Source organism: Bos javanicus, chromosome 16, assembly GCF_032452875.1.
Source record: "Bos javanicus breed banteng chromosome 16, ARS-OSU_banteng_1.0, whole genome shotgun sequence".
Taxonomy (NCBI): domain Eukaryota; kingdom Metazoa; phylum Chordata; class Mammalia; order Artiodactyla; family Bovidae; genus Bos; species Bos javanicus.
In genome coordinates this window covers 62,680,766-62,705,068 of record NC_083883.1, presented here as the reverse complement: position 1 = coordinate 62,705,068, position 24,303 = coordinate 62,680,766, and the positions used below count along the sequence as shown (strand labels likewise).

Below are 24,303 nucleotides of genomic sequence, written 5' to 3'. Positions count from 1 at the left end.
AAGTAATCTTGTTACATTACATGCAGTTATTGCACTGCTTTTATGTGGAATTCTTACAACCTGAAATTCTTACAGCCTCATACACTAAAACCTCTATGTGTGAAAATAATATCCTATTCTTCCATTCTTTTCTCTCTAGTCAATAGCACTAATTTTCTTACAACTCCAGCCTCAGCTGACTATCTGTTACCCTCCTTACCCCCAAATATGTTATGGACTTTAATGCATTATGCATCTGGATAGGTTTTTCCCTTTTCTTGGAACACTGTACTCCAGTTCTTCTCACAAAGCCATTCCCAAACACACTTCGCCCAAAGGATTTGGCAAATGCCCACCCATTTTCAAAGACCAAATTTAAATGTTTCCATTTATGCATCTTCATGTTTGTTTCCATAGTACTTTGCTAAACTCTATAATAACAAGCATCAAAAAAGTTTAAAAGATAAAGTTAGGAAAGAAATGTATTAGATGTACTTTGATATTTTCTATTCTACTATATTCTCTTGCTGTTCTTCAGTCACTAAGTCATGTCCAACTCTTTGCAACCTCATCACCTGCAGCATGCCAGGCCTCCCTGTTGTTCACTATCTCCCAGAGTTTGCTTAAACTCATGTCCACTGAGTCAGTGATGTTATCTAGCCATCTCATCCTCTGCTGTCCCTTCTCCTCTTGCCCTCAATCTATAATCCTATTCATATTTTTTAAAAAATGCTTGTGATGACCCCACAGCGGTCACCAGTTATTGGGTTGCAAGCTACAATTGTTTAAAAGAACACTAATTTAGATGATAGTCTGCTTTTTTGTGAAGATTCAATCCTGAAACTATTTTACCCATGACTGGGCATTCCCCATGCTTTCAGTCTTAGAAAGAAACAAAAAGAAAAGCAAGGAGGGAAGGAAGAGGAAAGAAAAGAAGAAAAGAGAAGAAAAGGTTTGGGTTGTATCTCTGTCCTCACATGCATGAGCAGCCCTATATCCTTTTGATAATGTAAATCAATTACTTCCACAGCAGAGTAATTCCTGCCCTTGACTGATGATTTGTGGGCATATGTAATCGGAAATACTTGGACAGTTGATACTAATTGACTATCACTTAAATTAAAAAATAAACTCTTTTGAGGTCTAACTTAAATAGAATTAAATGCACATGTATTAAGTATAGGGCTTGATGAGTTCTGACTCATCACCACTATAATCAAGAAATAGAATATTTCATGCCAGAAAGTTTCTTCATATGCATGTGGTTTCAATTACTGACCACCCCACCCCCATCCCAACTAGGAAACTCCTTATTTTCTGCCATTATATGCCTAAAGGTAAGCACTGTCTTTTCTAGAACTTAATGTAAGTGAAATTATATAACATATAGTCTTTGGTGTTTGGCTTCTTTTGCTCCGCAGAACATTTATTTGGGGGCTTTTTGTTTTGTATTGAGGTATAGTCGATTAGCAAACAATGTTGTAGTAGTTGCAGGTGAATGGGGAAGGGACTCAAGTCATACATGTACATTATCCCAAGTTCCCCTCCCATCCAGACTGTCATACAGCGTTGAGCAGAGTTTCCTGTGCTATACAGAAGGTCCTTGTTGGTTACTGATTTTAAACAGAGCATTCTCTAAATCTGTGAACATTTTTAAGAGCCTCCATATTGTTGTACGTTCTAGTAACGTGTTGCTTTTTGCTGCTGAGAAGTATTCCATTGTAAGGATGAACTATATGTTCAGCCATTTACCTGCTGATTAATATCTGATTGTTTCTAGTTTGACCTAAGATAAATAAAGCTGCTGTGAACACTTATAAAATAAAATAAATTATTCCAACCAATTAAAAGGACTTCCCTGTTTTAATTGTGGAATATTGAAAGCAACAGATACAGTCTAAGATTCTTTCAAATGTAGGCACACAAAAATACTCCTTAGAAGCCAAGTATTTTGAATGGAGGGAGAAAGCAAATTGGTTCAAGAAAAGAGAAATTTGTGACATGAAGTAACTTGTACTCCCAATGGAAAAGAACAGTACTGGCCGTCATAAAAAAAAAAAAGTTTCTAGCACTACAACCTTCAGTTTGTATTGACTGATACCATTTTCAGCAATAGAAAACAGCTGGAAGACTTCTAGGTCGGGGATAAGAAAAAATGTTATCATCAAAAGGACACCTTTAAAAAATTTCCCTCTCTTCCCATGGTCTTCAATTATTGAAGATTTAATCTGTAACTCTAAAAAACACTTCTATCTTATTGGCTAAAAATATGTAATAAATAAAAAACTTACATTAGGTTTTCTGAAATATTGAGAACAGTTTCTGACTGTTTACATGTGAAACCCTAGAGGGCTGAGAATCACTTTGCTCATTTTACAGGTATATATGTAGATGCGTAGGAAGGTTACATATATCTTTAAAAAAAATAATAAAGTTCAAAAATCCAAAAAACGATTTGTAGGTGATAGACTTGGTATGAAAATAAGCATCTATATTTTAGTAGTATTCGTACTGTTTTCATTGGTTTGACTTTTATAGCATTTTGGGGGTACTTCAAGGTTTCAGCTAATGCTGTGCTCAGTGGTGTCCAACTCTTTGTGACCCCATGTGACCCCACCAGGCTCCTCGGCCCATGGGATTATCCTGGCAAGAATACTGGAGTGGGTTGCCATTTCCTCCTCCAGGCATTACTCCCGACCCAGGGATCAAACCCGCATCTCCTGTGGTTCCTGCCTTGGCAGGCAGATTTCTACCACTGAACCACCTGGGAAGCCCTCAATCAATGCTATATATCACTTTAAAAATAACGATTTTTAACTGACCATTAAATAACTTGTGAGATGTGACTTGGTAGCGGTATCGTTTAAAAGATGAACTCATCACTGTTATCATTTACAGTTTTTCATGTGCCCTAATATCTGAGGTTTGTAGTCTACAAGACAATCTGCCACGAGGAAGGCGGCTAAATGAGGAGAAAAATGATACCATCTAGGATACGTGCCAAATTCTATTTCTGTCAGTCATGTCTTCATATTACCCATTACTTCTTGACCTGGCAAAAAGTCAGTCTGAAGACTATCAATTTGTACCTACTGCTTAATGACATCAAGAGACACGCTTCAATGGCTCTGCCAATACACAGAGATAGGAAGTTATTAAATCATAGCTCCCAAATTTTTAATAGTAGAAAGCCTAAAATTATCTTTGAAAAGTAACCAAGTCTAAGATATCATTTTTCAAACTGAGGGTTGTAACCCAATACACGATCATGAAAGCAATTTAGTGTATAATAAATCAGCATTTAAAAAATCAAATAGAGAATAAAGAACAAAGATTATATTCTTTATACTTTAAAGAGTATTGTTTCATGAGAATATTTTTAATCAAATATATTGCACATACACACACATACAGATGTTTGTAAACATACATAAAACACACACATCTGTTTGTATGATGAGGTCATAATTTATATGTATTAAAAAATAACTATGTATTAATTTATCTTTGGCTGTGTTGGGTCTTTGTTGCTGTGCAAGCTTCTCTCTAGTTGTGGCACGCGGGGGCTACTCTCAAGTTGTGGTGTGTGGGCTTCTCGTTGCAGTGGCTTCTCTTGTTGGGAAGCATGGCCTCTAGGGCACATGGGGTCAATAACTGTGGCTCCCAAACTCTAAAGCACAGGCTCAATAGTTGGGGTACATGGGCTTAGCTGCTCTGTGACATGTGGGATCTTCCCAGATCAAGGATCAAACTCATGTCTCCTGTATTGGCAGGTGGATTCTTTACTAGTGAGCAACCAGGGAAGCCTTGTATGCATTTTTTATTGTAACTCAAAATATATTAAGTATGTAACTATTGCTAAGAGCAGATATTTAATTTTCTTTAGAAATAAAAAAACATTACCTATTTTTTGTAATCTAATTTATACTTAATTAGAGTTGGGTTCAGAGAGCCTGCCCAGAAAAATTATAGTAAAAGAAAAATGCTAATGAACTTAACTTTGTATGTTTCTCATTTACAACCTTAGATCATATCCAATGGACTTTTCTTAGTCTAAACATTCTTTTCTTTGTAAATACCTTTCTCTTTTAGTCTCCATTTTCCTCACTCTACTACATTATATGGCTGCCCTCTCATCTGTCTACATCCTGATTCCTCTTTATCCTCTTACTTCCTAATTGTAGAAATTAGGAAGTCTAATTTCTTTGAACACTGTAATTTCTGCTGTACATTTTTAACCCTTGTTGAAAAGCTATGCATTTGCATGGTGTCACATAGTATTTCTGTTTTGTCTCTGCCTTCTACATACTTGTAACAAAGTGAAAAGCACATGTATATATGCTATGCCCTTTCACAGCCCCATGCCTTTGCATAAACTGCTCCCTCTGCCTAGGAAGAAATTTAGCCATAAGTGAAAAATGAGAAGGAAAACAGAGAGTTTAGATATTTGCTTCCTTTTTAAATTTATTTTCTGTTTAAAGGAGTGACTTGGTAAGGAGACTATTTATTCAATAAGTCTTAGAGGAAATAATTTCTGGAACAAGATCTCTAGGAGCTGAAACTCAGTCATTAGTTACAGAATTTGCCATGGACTGAGGAGATATATCTTTTCTACAAATATTAGAGGAAAATAAATAAGGGTAAATGGCAGAAAGTGAAAAGGAACTAAAAAGCCTCTTGATGAAAGTGAAAGAGGAGAGTGAAAAAGTTGGCTTAAAGCTCAACATTCAGAAAACGAAGATCATGGCATCTGGTCCCATCACTTCATGGGAAATAGATGGGGAAACAGTGGAAACAGTGTCAGACTTTATTTTTTTGGGCTCCAAAATCACTGCAGATGGTGATTGCAGCCATGAAATTAAAAGACACTTACTCCTTGGAAGGGAAGTTATGACCAACCTAGATAGCATATTGAAAAGCAGAGACATTCCTTTGCCAACAAAGGTCTGTCTAGTCAAGGCTATGGTTTTTCCAGTGGTCATGTATGGATGTGAGAGTTGGACTGTGAAGAAAGCTGAGCAACAAAGAATTGATGCTTTTGAACTGTGGTGTTGGAGAAGACTCTTGAGAGTCCCTTGGACTGCAAGGAGATCCAACCAGTCCATTCTAAAGGAGATCAGCCCTGGGTGTTCTTTGGAAGGAATGATGCTAAAGCTGAAACTCCGGTACTTTGGCCACCTCACGCGAAGAGTTGACTCATTGGAAAAGACTCTGATGCTGGGAGGGATTGGAGGCAGGAGGAGAAGGGAATGACAGGGATGAGATGGCTGGATGGCATCACCGACTCGATGGACGTGAGTTTGAGTGAACTCTGGGAGATGGTGATGGACAGGGAGGCCTGGCATGCTGCGATTCATGGGGTCACAGAGTCGGACACGACTGAGCGACTGAACTGAACTGAAGAATGTCTATAGGTATTTGGCGGGGGGGAGTGGCACAGATCTGCATAAGTATTACACACCAAAAGAAACTGAAAGTCTATTTTTATTTGTAAAGAAGGATGTATAATGAACATGATAGGAAGGATGGTTGGGTCAGATAATTCAAGAAAATGGTATGGGATTTAGAAAAGCACTCTGGAGTATGGAAAAGGGCAGAGTAGGACTCACAGGCAGCTTTGAGAACATAGTTAAGAATGCAATAATGAATTTACAGTGGTTCACATTTGTTTTGCTATATGTTTTTTTTTTTTTAATCCCCAACTGTCCTAAGCAGCCTGGGGGTAGGAATGAAGAAGGTAAAAGGCTGGTAAAACTCTATAGCTGGAGTTTTGCCAGACAAGCAATCAATATAAGGCAGCGAGGGTGAAGGGATTAAAAGCACAAGGACTGACAGAAATCAAAGTAATTTGGGGAGGATCCTGGTCAACTGGAACAGAATGAAGGAGTCAAGGATTTAGAGTTCTGTGAGATGGAAAAGCAGATAGATGTTAAAGGAGTAGGGGGTAAATGTTAAAGGGTCAGACACAAAGAAATAGAAGTTTTCATCTCAACTCCAATCACATCTGGTAGATGTCACTCTGGAGGCCATATCCTAGAGAGACACATATGAGTGTTTCATGTGATGGAAAGGCATTAAAAGTAACATAGTTAATAAGCTGCAGCTATGTCATTAAGCTCTGAGAGAAATGGTAAAACCATGTTTCTGACTCTTTAATACTTGGGAATGGGACATGCTGAAGCTCTATCAAAGTATCGATTCATAATGAGTTCCTGAAATCCTTACAACTGCAAGAGAATTGGGCAATGACCACACAAAGCTCAAAGAGTGAAGTACCACATGTATTCCTACCTCAGCTAAAGAAAATATCCCTTAATTGCAGTATAGTAGGAAAAGCCCCAATCTAAAAATGATCAGAAGTTTCAACAATGACATGGTAGAGTTTCTCCTTCCTTAGCAGCAGAAATTGTCTCCTGTATGTTGTACCAAAAAACTGCTTACCTGAATAAAATGTGTTGATTTTGGCAAGTTCTTTTTCACAGGTTTGGAAAAACTTTTCTTCAAACTTGGCAAAATATCTCTTTACTGTGTCCTCATCTGTAACTGAAAGCAAGGAAAACAATATTTAAATTTAACGTCCAAAGACCAACTAGGGAAACAAAAATGAAAGTTACTAATACTTCCTTAGTCTTCAAAATGACAACAAATAGGCATTTCTTTGAAAAAATGAACTTGTGAACTATACTAAGGAAAGGTTAATCAAAGGCTTCTTCATAGGCACACAATTTTTTAAACTGAATGAGGTTTTCTAAATCTCTACTATAATAAATTTATAGTGGTGGAGAAAATAAGTGTTCATAAGACTTCAGAAGACACTACTGCAGACAGGTGATCAAAGCAGTCTCAAGGTACTGGGAGGTGAAGTGAATAAGATTCAGCAGACAGTAGACTAATAATGCATTCAAAAATGTAGCAGAAAATGAAGACATGAATATGTAATGGTTTCTGGAAAAAAATGAGTTGATTGCTCTAACAACTACCTACTCATTTTTACCTTAGCTGCACCAGACACAGAGAAAGAGACATAGACTGACGGTTATAAATTAGATATTCCAAACGTTCAGTTGCTGGATAGGGACATAAATGAGCTAAGTAACTGGCTAATTGTGCCAGTGTGGTGATAAATGGCAACTGACACATTCAGGATAAGTAGTGATATGGATTCTAGTTAACGGCAGAGCACAAGTCCATCTAGCTAGCTGCTGCCTAGGTTGTCAGATCTTCCAATTTTTCAGGGAGAAGTCATAAATCTAGATATTTTAAAAACACTGTGTGGGCCAATCAATGTATGTCTTTGCAGGCAGGATCCACTTTGTGAGTTGTCATACAGCATATTGATTTACTCAATCTTGTAGTACAGATATATATATCTTCAGGAACCCCAAGTGAGCTCTGACTAGACTCCAGATGCTAACTGTAATTTAGAACTATCTTATTTCTGGATCTCTAGGGCACACTAAGCTTGAAATGCCCAGAGAAAGTATAGGTTCTTTTACATTCCCTCCGATGCTTCAAATCTTAGGAGAATCCCAGAAATCCTTAAATAATTCACCTCTCCAGTAATAAGAGAAATAGTATTTCCTAAGTAGTATGTAACACATATGCACACACACACTAATTCCAGAGATATTTTAAAGAAAACAAAAGCTTAAAATGAAGTTTTTAAAAAGCATGTTGAATCTATTCATTTAATTTGAAAACAAAAATGTAAAAAAAAAATAGCACTACTACTTCTCTAGTCTTATGCTTTAGAACTGAACAATTTATGCAGGATTCTACTATTTTGCAATAAAGAAAGGATGGCTACTTTAAGTTCCTCATGTAAGCTTAGCAGCTGAGGTACAATAAAGGCTATAACTGCCCAAGGCCAGTGAGAATTATTTTTTCAAACCATAAAGCAGGTCAGAGCTTTTTGAAAAACTGACCTTGAGTTAAAAGATGCTCCATGGTAACATATGCTACTCTTTTTTTTCTTCTGGCCTCTCTAAATGGCTTTCAGGATCTTAGTTCCCATATCTGGGATTGAACTCGGGCCCCCATAGTGAAAGCATTGAGTCCTCACAACCAGATCGCCTGGGAATCCTCCAGATGCGGCTTTTATAATACCTCTGGCTATAGCTTATTTAGAATAATAGTCATATCTTACTCTACTTATCTACCCACTTTTTAAAAATTTTAATTTTATCCTCTATTGTATTGGGAAAAAAAACCCAACATGTCCTAATGTCAATCAGTCACAAAACTATTAATTCAATTAATCACAAAAGACTAAATTTAGTTCAAAGAAATCTAGTGTAAATAAGTCCATATATTAGCAAGATCTATCAACAAATATAAGATTAGCATCAAGAGGAAAAAAAGGAAGAAAAATGAAAGGGTGGGGGAAAAAAATCCAGAACCGGCAAAGAATGACTCAGAGAGTACTGCTGTAAAGATCCCTTTGTTCTTAGTTAAATAAATATTAATACAGTCAGTTATACTAAAGAGAGAGAGAGAAGAAGAGAGAGAGAGAGAATAATGAGAGATCTGTCATTTCTGTTACAGTTTTATCTCTACCTTGCATTTGTGGATGACAGACAATTTCTTTCTCATCTACCACTCCCAAAATTACTAAGTTAATAGCAAATAACTCTAAGAGTACTAATCAAGGTAAAATATTCTTACTGCATAGCAACCACCATCAAGTGCTTTTTATAGCAATTTTCAGGAATATATATATATATATATATACACACACACACACACACACACACACATATATAACCATAAGTGTCATCTTACTTTCACATAAAATCTCTCAAAAACCAATTCTTTAAAACAATCAGTAACCTCAAATTTTTATGACTACTTTCAGTTTTGTTAATGTCTAGAGCTTTGAGAGATTGAAGGTAAGAACTGTATCTTTTTTATCTTTATAGATCCTATGCCCAGCATAATGTCTGGTACACAGTATGCACTCCATATTTTAAATTGTAAATATGAAACATATTTGTTTCATAATAATTTTAAGAAAATTTTAACTCTCTATTAAAGTTTAAAAAGACTAAACTCCAACAATTAAATATTTGTGTACAAAGGAATGAAGCTGACCCCTCTCTCACATCATATACTAAAACTGTCTAAATGGATCAAAGATTTAAATATAAATTTGAAAGTATAAAACTCTTAAAGAAAAACAGGCATAAATCTTCATGATCTTAGATGAGGCAATGGTTCCTAAGATAAATTTCCAAAAGTATAAGTAATAAAAGAAAATACTGATAAAGTAGAATTCATCAAAATTAAAAACTTATGTGTTTAAAAGGGCACTATCAAGATAGTGAAAAGACAGAGAATGGAAGAAAATATGTGCAAACCATACGTCAGATAAGAATCTAATACCCAGAACTCCTAGAACTCGACAACTAAAAGACAAATAGCCCAATTAAACCCAATTTTTTAAATGGGCAAAGGATCTGAACAGACATTTCTCACAAAAGAAAAAGAAAAAAGACAACAAGTGTTGGCAAGGGTGAAAACAAACTGAAACGCTTGTACTGCTGGTGAGAATACGAAATGATGAGGCCCTCGGGAAAAATGTTTAAGTTCCTCAAAATATTAAATACAGAGCTACCTACCATATAATCCGGCAATTCCACTTCTAGGTATATACCCAAGAGAAGTGAAAAAAAAAATTGTGCGTGAATGCCCATAGCAGCATTATTCATAATAGCCAAAAAGTGGAAATAATCGAAGAGTCTATAAACTGATGTAGGATAAACAAAACATAGCATGTCCATGTAATAAAATATACTCAGCCATAAGACGCAGTAGTAGTAGTATACATGCTACAACACATACAGCATGTAGTAGTAATATACATGCTACAGCACAGACCTTGAGAGTATTATGGAAAAGAAAAGAAGCTAAATATCACATATTACAAAATCCCATTTTATATGATATGTCCAGAACAGGCAAATCCATAAAGACAGAAAGTAGACTAGTGGTTGGCAGGGCCTGTGGGGAGGGAGATTGGGAGGGATGAAAATGTCTTGGAATTAGACAGTAGTGATGGTTGTGCAACCTTGTGAATATATTAGAAACCACTAAATTTTATACTTTCAAAGGGTGAAATTTTACAGCATCTGAATTATATCTCAATAAAAAATATTTTAACTCCAAGTTTAACCCTATAACAGAAACAGATTGAAACACTAAAGCCTATTTATTTATCCAACAAATAATTATTGTCCCATTAGATGACAGGCTCTGTGCTAAATACAGAGATAGGAGATAGAAGAACAAGATAGATGTGGTTTCTGCTCTCAAAGTCTGTAGTCTAATGATGGAAGCAGAAAGGAAAAAAACCCACACAAATAAACAAAGAGTTACAAACTAGAAAGTATAATGAAAACAACAAACAGGGTATTGAGATAGACTGTAGAACCAGAATGGATGACTATCCTTTTTGGCAGGGTAAGAGATCATCAGAGAAGACCTCTCCATAGGAGATAACTTTTTATCTGAAACTTGAACCTAAAACATAAGGAAAAGAAAGGGGACCTGAAAGCAGATCACAATGGGACTGACAGTATGATGTGACAGGAGGTAAGGTCAGGGAAGTAAGCAAAGGCCTTTACATGCAGGAAGATCACGTTGAGTTTAAATTTCATTCAAAGTACAATGGAAAGTTTTGAAGGGTTTTAAGGAGGAGTCTAAAAAGTAGAAGAAAAAAGTAGAATTAGTTTAGTTTTACTAAAAAGATAATCTAAAATAGCATTTCCCAGGACATTATGTATAGAGATGACAGGAAAGGAGGAGGAGAAAAATTTCAAGGAATTCAAGTAAGTCTGGGAAATACAAGTATAAGCTGATCTCTTTAATGTAGTAGTTCTCAATGAGGGATGATTTTGTCTCCTGGGGGTCATTTGGAAATGTCTAGAGGCATTTCTGTTTCTCAAAACTAAGAAGGTGTTAACTGGAGTCCAGGGGATAGAGGCCAAGGATGCTGCTAAACACCCTGTAAGGCCCAGGACATCACCTTCTCTCTTTCCTCTTCCTCAACAGAGAATCCGAAATGTTACCACCACCAAGTTGAGAAACTTTGCTTCAAGGCAAAAGAAGCTTTACTATGCCAACACACGTTGTTATTATTTCATAAGGAGGAGAAGTAGTATACTGTGTTTCTTAAAGTTATTTATAAGAACACCGTCCTTCTTGGGGGTAGAGGGAGGGTAGCTGGGAAGGACAGGGGGAAGATGGGAAGGGGGTGAAGAGCACTTGTTAAAATTTTAAAGAATGTGATTCTGTGCAAAAATGGTTTGAGAGGCATAAACTGTAATATTACCACCATCTCTTTGCATTTTTATTATGCTTTTAAGGCTTCTTAGCATCTCAAAAACTACTCATAAATGAAGATGGCTGATAAATAAAAATTAACATGTAACTAGGTTCCATCAAATATAGGAAGAATATTTAGCACTACTGGTTCCACGCTTTTAGAAAAAGAAAAAGTGTTCTGAGATTTTTTTAAAAGTGTGATTTACAAATAAGGAATAAATAACTTAAAATTCTATTTTTTCCCAAATGCTACTTCATCAACAGATGGGTGATTATATAAAGCATATGGCAAAGAAGGATTTCAAACATTAAAATGTTACTCTAAAATCACTGGTGTAGTAGAAATAGGACTAATTCAGTGTCATTCATTCGACAAGCAGTAAGTTCCTCTCATGAATCAGGCAATGAGCCAGGTGCTAGGAATATAATGATAAGCAAAATACATATAAACTCTGTCCTCAGAGATTACACCTAACCCAAAGAAGCAGACTTTAATCAAATACACAAATATACAAACTGTAATATGGATCTGAAGAAAAAAGTAAAGATGAAAAAAAAAAAATTAGTGGGCCCAATCTAGTCTGCAAGAATTGGGAGAGGGGCAGTGAGGGAGTCTCTCAAAGTGTCATCTGAGATGAAATCTGACAGGTAAGTAAGCATTCGCTAGAGCAGCAGAAGCACTCCAAGCAGCAGGAACAGCATATAACATGATATTGTAAAATGAAACGAGCAGGAGACATTTGAGAAACTGAAGAGGATGGTGTAACAGCAATCCAGGGAGCAAGGAGGACACTGGCGGCAGTTAAGCCTAGACAAGCAAGCAGGGGCCAGCTCAGTCAGGCCCTGTCGCACAAAGGACTAGCCTTTTCCTATGACCAACGAGACATCCTTGAAGGATTGTAAGCAGAGGAATGATTCTGATTAGATATGTTTTATAAATGAGGAGATGTGGGGAGACTAATCAGATTTAGTATCAGTTCAGTTCAGTTGCTCAGTCGTGTCCAACTCTTTGTGAATCCACGGGCTGCAAGGCTTCTCTGTCTAGTACCAGCTCCCGGAACTTGTTCAAACTCACGTCCCTTGAGTCAGTGATGCCATCAAATCATCTCATCCTCTGTCATTCCCTTCTCCTCTTGCTCTCAATCTTTCCCAGCATCAGGGTCTTTATCAGTGAGTCAGCTTTTCACATCAGGTGGCCAAAGTACTGGAGTTTCATTCAGCTTTAGCCCTTCCAATGCATATTCAAGGTTGATTTCCTTTACAATTGACTGGTTTGATCTTGCAGTCCAAGGGACTCTCTCAAGAGTCTTCTCCAACACCACATTTCAAAAACATCAATTCTCCAGTGCTCAGCCTTCTTTATGGTCCAATTCTCACATCTGTACATGACTACTGGAAAAACCATAGCTTTGATTATACAGACTTTTATCAGCAAAGTGGTATCTCTGCTTTTTAATATGTCCTCTAGGTTTGTCATAGCTTTTCTTCCAGTTCAGTTGCTCAGTTGTGTCCGACTATTTGTGACCCCATGTACTGTAGCACGCCAGGCTTCCCTGTCCATCACCAACTCCCCAAGCTTGCTCAGACTCATCTCCATTGAGTCGGTGATGCCATCCAACCATCTCATCCTCTGTCGTTCCCTTCTCCTCCTGCCTTCAGTCTTTCCCAGCATCAGGGTCTTTTCCAATGAGTCAGTTCTTGGCATCAAGTGACCAAAGTATTGGAGTTTCAGCTTCAGCACCAGTCCTTCCAATGAATATTCAGGACTGATTTCCTAGACTGATTGACTAGTTTGATCTTCCTACAGTCCAAGGGACTCTCAAGAGTCTTTCCAACATCAAAAGCATCAATTCTTTGGCACTCAGTTTTCTATATAGTCCAATTCTCATATTCATACATGACTACTGGAAAAACCATAGCTTTGACTAGATGGACCTTTGTCAGCAAAGTAATGTCTCTGCTTTTTAATATGCTGTCTAGTTCTGTCATAGCTTTTCTTCCAAGAAGCAAGCCTCTTTTAATTTCATGGCTACAGTCATCATCTGCAGTGATTTTGGAGCCCAAGAAAATAAAGTCTGACACTGTTTCCATTGTTTCCCTATCTATTTGCCATGAAGTGATGGAACCGGATGCCATGATTTTAGTTTTCTGAGTGCTGAGTTTTAAACCAACTTTTTCACTCTTCTCTTTCACTTTCATCAAGAGGCTCTTTAGTTCTTCTGCACTTTCTGCCATAAGGGTGGTGTCATCTCTGTATCTGAGGTTATTGATATTTCTCCCAGCAATCTTGATTCCAGCTTGTGCTTCATCTAGCCCAGCATTTCGCATGACACACTCTGCATATAAATTAAACAAGCAGGGTGACAATATACAGCCTTGATGTACTCCTTTCCTGATTTGGAACCAGTCTGTTGTTCCACGTCCAGTTCTAACTGTTGCTTCTTGACTTGCATACAGATTTCTCATTAGGCACTAAGGTCTCCTGAGATAGGTATTCCCATCTCTTTCAGAATTTTCCACAGTTCGTTGTGATCCACACCATCAAAGGCTTTAGTGTACTCAATGAAGCAGAAATAGATGTTTTTCTGGAATTCCTTTACTTTCTCTATGACCCAAGATATTGGCAATTTGATCTCTGGTTCCTCTAGTGACATATAATTGAGATGAAATTATCTCATTGGCACTAGCTTTGACATAATTGGAATTATTTATCACCCCAATGAATGCTTATCTAATATCTGCTAGTCAAAAACCACCAACAGATGAAATTATTGTTGTTGCTCAGTTGTCCAGTCATGTCTGACTCTTTGCGACCCCATGGACTGCAGCATGCCAGGCCTCCCTGTCCCTCACCATCTCCCGGAGTCTGCCCAAGTTCATGTTCATTGCATCATTGATACCATCCAGCCATCTCATCCTCTGATACTCTCTTGTTCTGCCTTTGATCTTTCCTAGCATCAGGGACTTTTCCAATGAGTTTGGTCATCAGATGACCAAAATAAATGAAATAGCAATAAATAACTGCAAAGAGGGGATAATTCAATAGCAAAACAAATTGTGTATACCAGTGTTTTCATGTATTTTTTGCTTTCATAACCTCAAAAAAATTTTGAAAAACTATCTTGAATAAAGTTATAACAAAATGTTTTGAGCACATTTAAATAGTTATAAGCAATGGAATTTCTGATGCATCATAATTATTTGCATTTTAAATTAATATGACATTGGTTTAAATGTAACTAATGGAATTTAAATGCCATAGCAATATGATAACCATCATCCATTCATTATCGAATACATAAATGAGCTCTTAACATTTGGAAATTTTATATAATTTCATTTTTTTCTTTAACTTACATTTCCATTCTACTTACATTACAAAATTTATTCTAATATAGTTTTGGATCTGGAAGCCATTTATGATTATCATATTGTACTTCCTAGACATTAAATGTAGATAAATGAAAATTTAAATACAACTTTTCAAACCATAAAACTCAAATATTAGAATTTCTTCTGGATTGAGCTATCATTACTATTATTAGAACATACTACATCATACTACATCAGTACAACAAATATGTAATAAGCTTTGATAAACATCAGATATAAAAAGTAAAATGTTATTGGCAATTTGAAAATAAATCTCATCTTTAAATGGATGATACTTTTTCTCCCAATTAGTTCACATATCCATTGATAAATGTTACTTTATTCCTAGAAAGATAAATAAGTCAACTGGAATGAAAGTATGTTGTAGCAACATCAATTCTTTGGACTCCTTCCAAATGTTTTCCAAAACCTGCATACAGATCTGTTGCTGGGGTTTCCCAGGTGGTGCTAGTGGTAAATAATCTGCCTGCCAATGCAGGAGATGGAGGAGAGGCAGGATCCCTGGGTGGGGAAGATCCCCTGGAGTAGGGAATGACAACCCACTCCAGTATTCTTCCTTAGAAAATGTCTTGGACAGAGGAGCCTGGCAGGCTACATACAGTCCATGGGGCAGCAAAGATCTGCATACAACCAAGTGAGCACACACACACAGTTTTAATAATGTATAGGGTGACAAAAAAGTCATTCTTCAATTTCACTGAGAACAATTTGACTTCAGAAAGATTTGTTTCCCTGTTAATCACTCACTTTCTCAACATCGACATCAAATATTTGAGTATTTCAGAGTATTTCTTTGTTTGGGAGCCAGAGAGTCAATCTAGATTTAATAAGAAACAAGCCTTTCTTTTATAAAATCAGAAAAAGGCCATTTGAAAGGGGACTCTTGGACAACTGCCTGGCAATTACTGAGGCAAATCAATTTCAGGAATTAGTATATATGGAAGACTTGAAGATGGATTCCCCTAAATGACAGTAACAAAACTTTTTCCAGCACTGCTTCTTCATTTACCCAACATGACAAAACACTAATTTGTATACAGATGATATTTTTAAGTGAATTATCTATTCTTTACTGAAGGACTTCCATTTGTTAATTCTGTTAGCCTAATTATTTCACATTAACTAGAAAGTATATGCCATTATTTAAAGCTACTTTGTCAATCAAATCTATGTAGTTTAAAGCTACCTTGAGATAAATTATTAGTCATCACAGGTTTTTCACTTCTATAAAGCAATAGGTTATATACATTAAGATTGGATTTACTATAAACAAAACAAAATAAATCCCATACAAGTACTAACCAGGCCCAACCCCACTTGCTTCAGAGATCGTGAATGTTCAGGGTGCCATGGCCATAGACAAATACAAAATATCTGATGATTATTTGAGAGGTATTAGTTTAACTGAATTTTCGGGATTGTTTTTGCAAAAATGAAAACAAGAATGAACCATAAGTATTATAACCACTCTGGTTACTTATTCCAAGAACGACAGTTATTTCAAAGAATGACAGTCATTTCTCTCTGAAGCAGCAGGCAGGTAGCTAAAGATAGAATGCTTTTATAAGATCATAACATCAATATTCCAGTCAGATATGAAAAGTTAGGAAACATAGCTTTCTAACAAAAAAAAAAGTACTGAAAAATCAAGTATATTGTACTCTGTTACTTCTTTAAGATCCATAGATTACACCTTTGTTGAAAAACTTCCCCAATATTTCCAAATTTTATTGACTTCATAGCAACATGTCAACTAAAAAAAAAATTAAGTTCTCAGCTCCAACTGCCTCAAAGCCAGAACGTTATACACGTCCCTCCTCCTCTATATTCTAAGACTGTTCAGTATTCAAATTAGAACAGAAAATAGCCACTGATAGAGAGACTCTTCCAATGACTGACAGACAACTTTAAAAATGCATCCCTGAATCACATTGAGAAAGATGAGATAACAAAGGAAAAACACATGAAGCAATAAGGAAACAAACTGGCTACTAAAATCAGTTTTTAAAAAAAATCTTAGTGATTTTATGTTTAAATAGAAGATTTGGTAATAGAAAGTGGTCAAGTTTCTATTTCCTTGAGGAAAAACGAACATATTCAATTAAAAAACCTTAACTAATTTTTAATCTAAAAATCAGTTTGGGCTCTTAATTACATATAGACAAATGAACAACTAAAGCATACTTTATAGCTGCATCTCTCTTAAAACATGGATTGAGTGTTCTAGTTCAAGATGGCAACACAGACAACTCTTGAATTCATCTCTTTCCTCAGATACACTGAATCTGCTGCTGCTGCTGCTAAGTTGCTTCAGTCGTGTCCAATTCTGTGCGACCCCAGAGACGGCAGCCCACCAGGCTCCCCCGTTCCTGGGATTCTCCAGGCAAGAACACTGGAGTGGGTTGCCATTTCCTTCTCCAATGCATGAAAGTGAAAAGTGAAAGTGAAGTAGCTCAGTCATGTCTGACTCTTAGCGATCCCAAGGACTGCAGCCTACCAGGCTCCTCCGTCCATGGGATTTTCCAGGCAAGAGTACTGGAGTGGGTTGCCATTGCCTTCTCTGACACTGAATCTAGAACTACTCAGGAAGTAGTCCAGAAACGAGGTGAGTGACTCTTACATATCAGGTGAAGGAGAAAATGCCTACATTATCCACTTGAAATCACTAGGAAAGGATGAGACACATTCTGGCAATAAACCCCATCCCTGGCAAATCACCAGACAATCGGGAGGGAACTCCCAGCTTCACCAAGAGGGGAAAAAAGGACTGGACCCCACATCTAAGAGAGAAATAGAAAGCAATACAATAGTGGTAGGGTTCTTCAATAAATCACTTCAAACAATGCACAGATCATCCAGAGAGAACATCAATAAGGAAACACTGGATTTGAACAAGTTAAACCAGACTTACAGAACATGTCATCCAACAGCAGCAGAATGCAGGCATACCTCATTTTAGCTTTACTGCACTTTACAGATATTTCATTTTTACAAATTGAAAGTTTGTGGCAACTCTGAATCAACCAAGTCTATTTGCGCCACTTTCCCAACATCTGTTCACTGCATGTCTCTGTGTTACATCTTGGTAATTCTCACAATATTCCAAACTTTCTCATTATTATTATACTTTTTTATGATGATCTGGGATGTCCGATATTACTATTGTAATTGTTTAGGGGCACCATGAACCACACCCGTATAAGATGGCAAATATTACCATAAACATTGAATGTGTTCTGACTGCTCAACCAACTGGCCATTCACCAGTCTCTTTCCTTCTCCTGATTCCCCAAGACACAATAACGTTGATGTTAGGACAATTAATAACTCTACAATGGCCTCTAAGTGTTCAGGTGAAAGAGTTACACATCTTATTTGAAACCAAAAGCTAGAAATATTTAAGCTTACTGAAGAAGGCATGTCAAAGCCAAGACAGGCCACAAGCTAGGCCTCCTATGCCAGTTTGCCAAACTGTAAATGCAAAGGAAAAATTCTTAAAGGAAATGAAAAGTGTTACTTCAGTTAACACATAAATGATAAAAAAAAGTAAAACAACCTTAGTGCTGATACAGAGAAAGTTTAGCAGTTTGAACAGAAGATTAAACCAGCCACAGCCTTTCCTTAAGCCAAAGCCCAATCCAGAGAAGGCCCTAAATCTCCTCAACTCTATGAAGGCTGAGGGGTGAGGGAACTGCAGAAGTCTGAAGCTAGCAGGGAGTTGTTCATGAGGTTTAAGGAAAGAAGTCATCTCCATAACATTAAAGTACAAGGTAAAGCTGCAAGTGCTGATGTAGAAGTTGCAGCAAGTTATCCAGGAGATCCAGCTAAGATACTGCATGAAAGTAGCTACACTAAACCACAGATTTTCCATGTAGATAAAACAACCTTCTATTGGAAAAAGATGTTATCCAGGACTTTCACAGCTAGAGAGAAATCAATGCTTGGCTTAAAAGCTTAAGAATGGGGGGACTCTTTCATTAGGGGCAAATGCAGCAGGGTACCTGAAGTTGAAGCAATGACTATTAATCATTTCAAATATCCTAGAGCCCTTAAGAATTATGCTCAATCTACTCTGCCTCTGCTCTGTAAATGGAACAACAAATCCTGCATGACAGGACATCTATTTACAACATAGTTTACTAAATATTTTAAGCCCACTGTTGAGACCTATTGCTTAGTAAAAAACTATTTCTCTCAAAATGTTAGTGCTGACAATGCACCTGGGCACCCAAGAGTTCTGATGGAGATGTGCAATGAGATCAGTGCTGTTTTCATGCCTGCTAACACAACATTCATTCTGCAGCCCACAGACCCAGAGAAATTTCAGCTTTCAGGGCTTATTATTTAAGAAATATATTTCATAAGGCTATAGTTGTTACAGATAGTGATTCATTTGATGGATATAGGCAACGTAAATAGAAAATCTTCTGGAACGGAGTCACTATTCTTGATGCCATTAAGAACATTCATGATTTTTTTTTTTTTTTTGACTCTGTGGATCACAATAAACTGTGGAAAATTTTCCACTTAAAAAAAAAAAAACATTCATGATTAATAGAAAGAGGTTAAAGTATCAACATTAACATGAGTTTGGAAGAAGCTGATTCCAATGCTGATAACTTGAAGGGATCAAGACTTCAGTGGAAGATGTAACTAAAAGCTTTGAAGGAAAGAGCAAGAGAATTAGAATGAAAAGTGAAGCCTAAGTAAATCTAAAAAAGCGGGAATATATGTATACATACAGCTGATTCACTTCACTGTACAGTAGAAACTACAACATTGCAAAGCAACTATACTCTAATACATTTTTTTTTTAAAAAAGGGAAGAAAAAAAAGACTTAAGACTGTGCCAGTAAGGAAGTGGGTAACTTGGGGATTTGCATATAACTCATAGGTCACTGTATGAGTTAGATAAAACAGTAAATTCCCTCCCCTGCTCCAAAAAAAGTACAGTTTAAAAGATGTGACTGAATTGCTGCAATCTCATGATAAAATTTAAACAAATTAGAAGTTGCTTTTTAATGGATGAGCAAAGAAAACAGTTTGTTGAGATGGAGTCGAGTCCTGGTGAAGATGTTGTGAAGATTGGTGAAGTGACAACAAAGGATTTAGAATATTACTTAGTTGATAAAGCAGTGGCATGATTTGAGAAGACTGACTCCAATTCTGAAAGAAGTTCTGAGGGTAAAACAGCCATGCATGTTACAGAAAAATCATTTGAGAAAGGAAGAGTCAACAGAGGAGGCAAACTTCATTGTTGTCTTACTTTAAGATATTGCCACAACCACAACTTTTAGCAACCACCACCCCAATCAGTCAGCAGCTTTCAACATCTAGGCAAGATCTTCCACCAGCAAAAAGATTACAACTTGTTGAAGGCACAGATGATGATTAACATGTATTTAGCAATAAAGCATTTTTTAATTGAGATATGTACATTTTTTAGACATAATGCTAGTACATACTTAATAGACTACAATACAGTGTAACATAATTTTTATGTGAACTAGGAGACCAAAAAACTTTGACACGCTTTGTTGCAATATTCACTTTATTGTGGTAGTCTGGAAGCAAACCTACAATATCTCTGAGGTATGTATGTACATATTCTTCCCAAGTATACATGGAATATTCTCTGGGATAGATCATATGGTAGGCAGTAAAAGAGATCAAAAAATTTAAGAAGGTTGAAATCATAGCAAACATCTTTTCTAACTACTATGAAAGTAATTCTAGTATGAAATTAGAACCTTGAAGTCTCAACCTCTACGGCTCTTCTGAACTACATTCAGTTCCCTGAACCAGTCATACTTTTCTTACCTCTGGACCTCCACACAAGCTGTGCTTCTGGCTGAACATCTTCCTCCTGAGCACCCCAAACTGTCTCTCTCCCCAGCCTCAACTTTCATATTCACATTATTTCCCTTGTTCCCTGACACCCTAGTCAAAAGCCCTTCTCAAAATATTACTGATCAGAATAACCCTGAAGGTATTTAACACATTTAATTATTGACTGTAATTGACAGATGAGTGGATAAAGAAGATGTGGTACATATATACAATGGAATATCACTCAGCCATAAAAAGGAATAAAACTGGATTATCTGTAGTATGTCACACAGAGTGAAGTAAGTCAGAAAAACAAGTATTGTATATTAACACATGTATGTGGAATCTAGGAAAATGGTATAGATGAACCTATTTACAGGGCAGGAACAGAGATGTAGACATAGGGAACAGACATGTGGACAAGGGGCAGGGCGATGGTGACAGTGGGATTAATTGGGAGACTGGGATGGACACATGTGCACTGCCATGTGTAAACAGATAGCTGGTGGGGACCTACTGTACAGCACAGGGAGCTCAGCTTGGCGCTCTGTGGTGACCTAGACGGATGCAATGGGGGCAGGAGGAAGATCCAAGAGGAAGGGCTCTATGTATGTATATAGCTGATTCATGTCATTGTACAGCAAAAGTTAACACAACATTATAAAGCGACTAGACCCAATAAAAAAAATAATAATTCTAGTAAGGAACACAAAACTACTGGGTTGGCTAAAAATTTCATTAGGGTTTTACTGTAAGATGTTATGGAAAAACCCAAATGAACTTTTTGGTAAACCCAATATAAGCAACTTTTCTATTTGCTTTGAGACTGGCTGACAAATATTACATCGAAATTCCTATGAATAAAAGAAAATATTGACTGTGAATAGTCTACATCTCTTGGGACAAAGAGTATCAGGTAATTTCAGGCACAGAATAGGAGAAAGCGTATTAGGGAACTAAGTCTTAGGGGGCCAGAAAAGGAAAAAAGCTACAGTGAACCTTATGTGTTAGAGTAGAATCAGAGATACCAGTGTGAATTCATGGTTGTTAATATATGCATATATAGACAAAACAATACAGGTATGTATATATGCAATGTTTAACACACACACACACACACACACACACACACACACACACACACACTCGCACATACATTCTTCCTGCTCTACCTGCTTTCAGAGTATAGGAAAATGATTCTCTGATTCTCTTAACAACAATGAGGAAACCCAGCATTCACTTGACTTCTAAATACCTTTAGAAGGTCTTGACTTCTAAATACCATTCCCTAATTTACAGAAGTAAGGGCTCTTAGGAAATGACTGTAGGGCTGCAGCAGGGAAAAATACAAGATGCCCCTGGAATATCTTGTGATATAAGAAAATAAGAAATTCTCACAAAAGGATTGGGAGATGTCAAAATGACACAGAAGCCAGCATGAAGAAGTTCCCAATGGCCAGAGCAATAAAATAAATGATAGAATAAATTATAAATCATAGAATAAAACAAATATCCACAGGTCCATATTAGTAAAAATAACTGAATAATAAGTGTGGGAGAAAGGACAACTCTCCATCATAGAAGAGTTCTTACCAATAAAGACAGAAGAAATGTGAACACCACAAATTCACCATTAGGCAAATACCACAATATTAAACTGCTGCAGGTAAGATCCACCCACAGATGCTAAAACCAAAGAGCAAAAGTCTGAGGAGCAAGAAGATATTTATCAATACAAAGGGAAAAATAGGAGCTTTACAGTGCAGAAACTAGGTGATGCTTTAAGCAAGGAATCAGAGTTAATATCAGTAGTAAAATGGGACATGTCAACATCACGTACCCCTGAAATGATATACTGTGAAGGACGTATCACTTCTGTGGTATTTCTGACAAAAAGGCATAATCTGAATCTATTAATGAAAAAACATCTGACAAAAGTAAACCTAGAAATATTGTTTAAAAAAAAAAAAACACCTCATCACAGTATACAGTATTCATCAAAGTGTCAAAGTCATGACTAAAGAAATGTTACAGATAGAAGGAAACTAAAGAGATAAACAACTCAGTGTAATGTGGGATCCTGAACTGGATTCTTATACAGAAAAGAACACAAGGAAAAATCTGGTAGAATTCTACTAAAGTCTATAGTTTATTCAGCAGTATTGTACCAACATGTGAATTTTCTGGTTTTGATAATTGCACTATGATCACGTAAGATGTCAACATTACAGGACAACTAGATGAAGAGTCTACATGAACTCTCTGTACTCTTCCTGCAATGTTTCTATAAGTTTATTTCAAAATAAAAAATTCAAAATGTCTATGGTTTGAAGGCAAACCAATTAAAAAATAAAAAACTAAACCTAGTCAAGAGAACGACTGAATTGTAATACAATTCCCCACACTATTAATAAGACAGTCCAACAATAAATCGTAAATACAATGTTAAGTAGCAAATATTTTAAGCATATCCACTATGTGCCAGGCATTGTGCTACTGGCTAGGAATATCGTGATTAAAAAGGCTAACCCAGTCTCTATCCTTTGAGAGAAAACAGATACTAATTAAGTAATTAGAAGAGCAAAACATGTAGTAAAAAGGAAAGCACAGGATGCTAGGGGAACATGACAGTGAGCACCAAGGCAGTGCAAGTGATCAAGCGAGTCTTTCTGAGGAAATGACACTTCAGATGCGATATACAGAAGAAACTTACAGGATGTAGGGCAGGGAGAGGTAACTATATATGCAGGAGTTGAGAGTATGGCTGACTTGAGAAGAATATTCTGTACTGCTGGACCACACCAAGTGAAAGTAATCTAAAACAAACCTGAACATAGAGCAGGGAGCAGATAAGAGAAGGGCTAGGTAAGACTTGTAAAAGATACCAGGCAGGGGAGTAGTATGGTCTGATGCATTTTTAACAAGAAGGTGCAGGTGAAGAGACTGAGACATTTCTAGAAACAAAGCAGATTAGACATGCTGAGAACCTTTCACAGTACAGAACACCTAAAAATGCTGAATAAAATTTAAAGACCATCTCTTTATATGCGGAGTTGAAAGAAAGTAAGAGACACCTTCAGAGGTTAAAAATCTAAGAGAAAACACAAATCCATGAAGGAACTGAACACTGAAGCAAAAAGCTATCCCAAGGACATCCACAGAGATAAGCTGGTTAAGGAAGTAATACACTATCTAAATTAAATAGTACTTACATATAAACAGTAATATGCGCAAAACCAAAAGTTATTTAAAAGAAAAAATAGTGAATTAAAAACCAACAGATACAGATGTCTCTCACCACAGATAATTTGATAAACAAGCTCTCAAAGTCCACAGTCTAGTGCTGCTGCTGCTGCATCGCTTCAGTCGTGTCCGACTCTGTGCGACCCATAGACGGCAGCCCACCAGGCTCCCCCGTCCCTGGGATTCTCCAGGCAAGAACACTGGAGTGGGTTGCCATTTCCTTCTCCAATGCATGAAAGTGAACAGTGAAAGGGAAGTCGCTCAGTTGTGTCTGACTCTGAGCGACCCCATGGACTGAAGCCCACCAGGCTCCTCCACCCATGGGATTTTCCAGGCAAGAGTACTGGAGCGGGGTGCCATTGCCTTCTCCAATTCTAGTGCTAGAAGCACCGAAGTTGATCTGTTTTTCCTTTTCGGTTGATTCAGCTATCCTGTTCTTTCAATCCTATGTGCTACCCTTATGGCCTTCAACAAATCTCCATTGTATTCACTCTTCAAAACTGCTTGCAGTCAAAGAACTCAACTGCTAATCATTTC

At 36.9% G+C, this 24,303-nt stretch overlaps 1 protein-coding gene across 1 annotated transcript in view; it reads right to left on the bottom strand.

The window, feature by feature from the left end:
- Nucleotides 1-24,303, bottom strand: part of XPR1 (xenotropic and polytropic retrovirus receptor 1) — a 205,267-nt gene that overhangs the window by 67,208 nt on the left and 113,756 nt on the right. Inside the window, exon 3 of the mRNA XM_061383382.1 lies at nt 6,421-6,522. Coding sequence (XP_061239366.1) covers nt 6,421-6,522 — 102 coding nt within the window. The remainder of the gene's footprint in view (nt 1-6,420; nt 6,523-24,303) is intronic.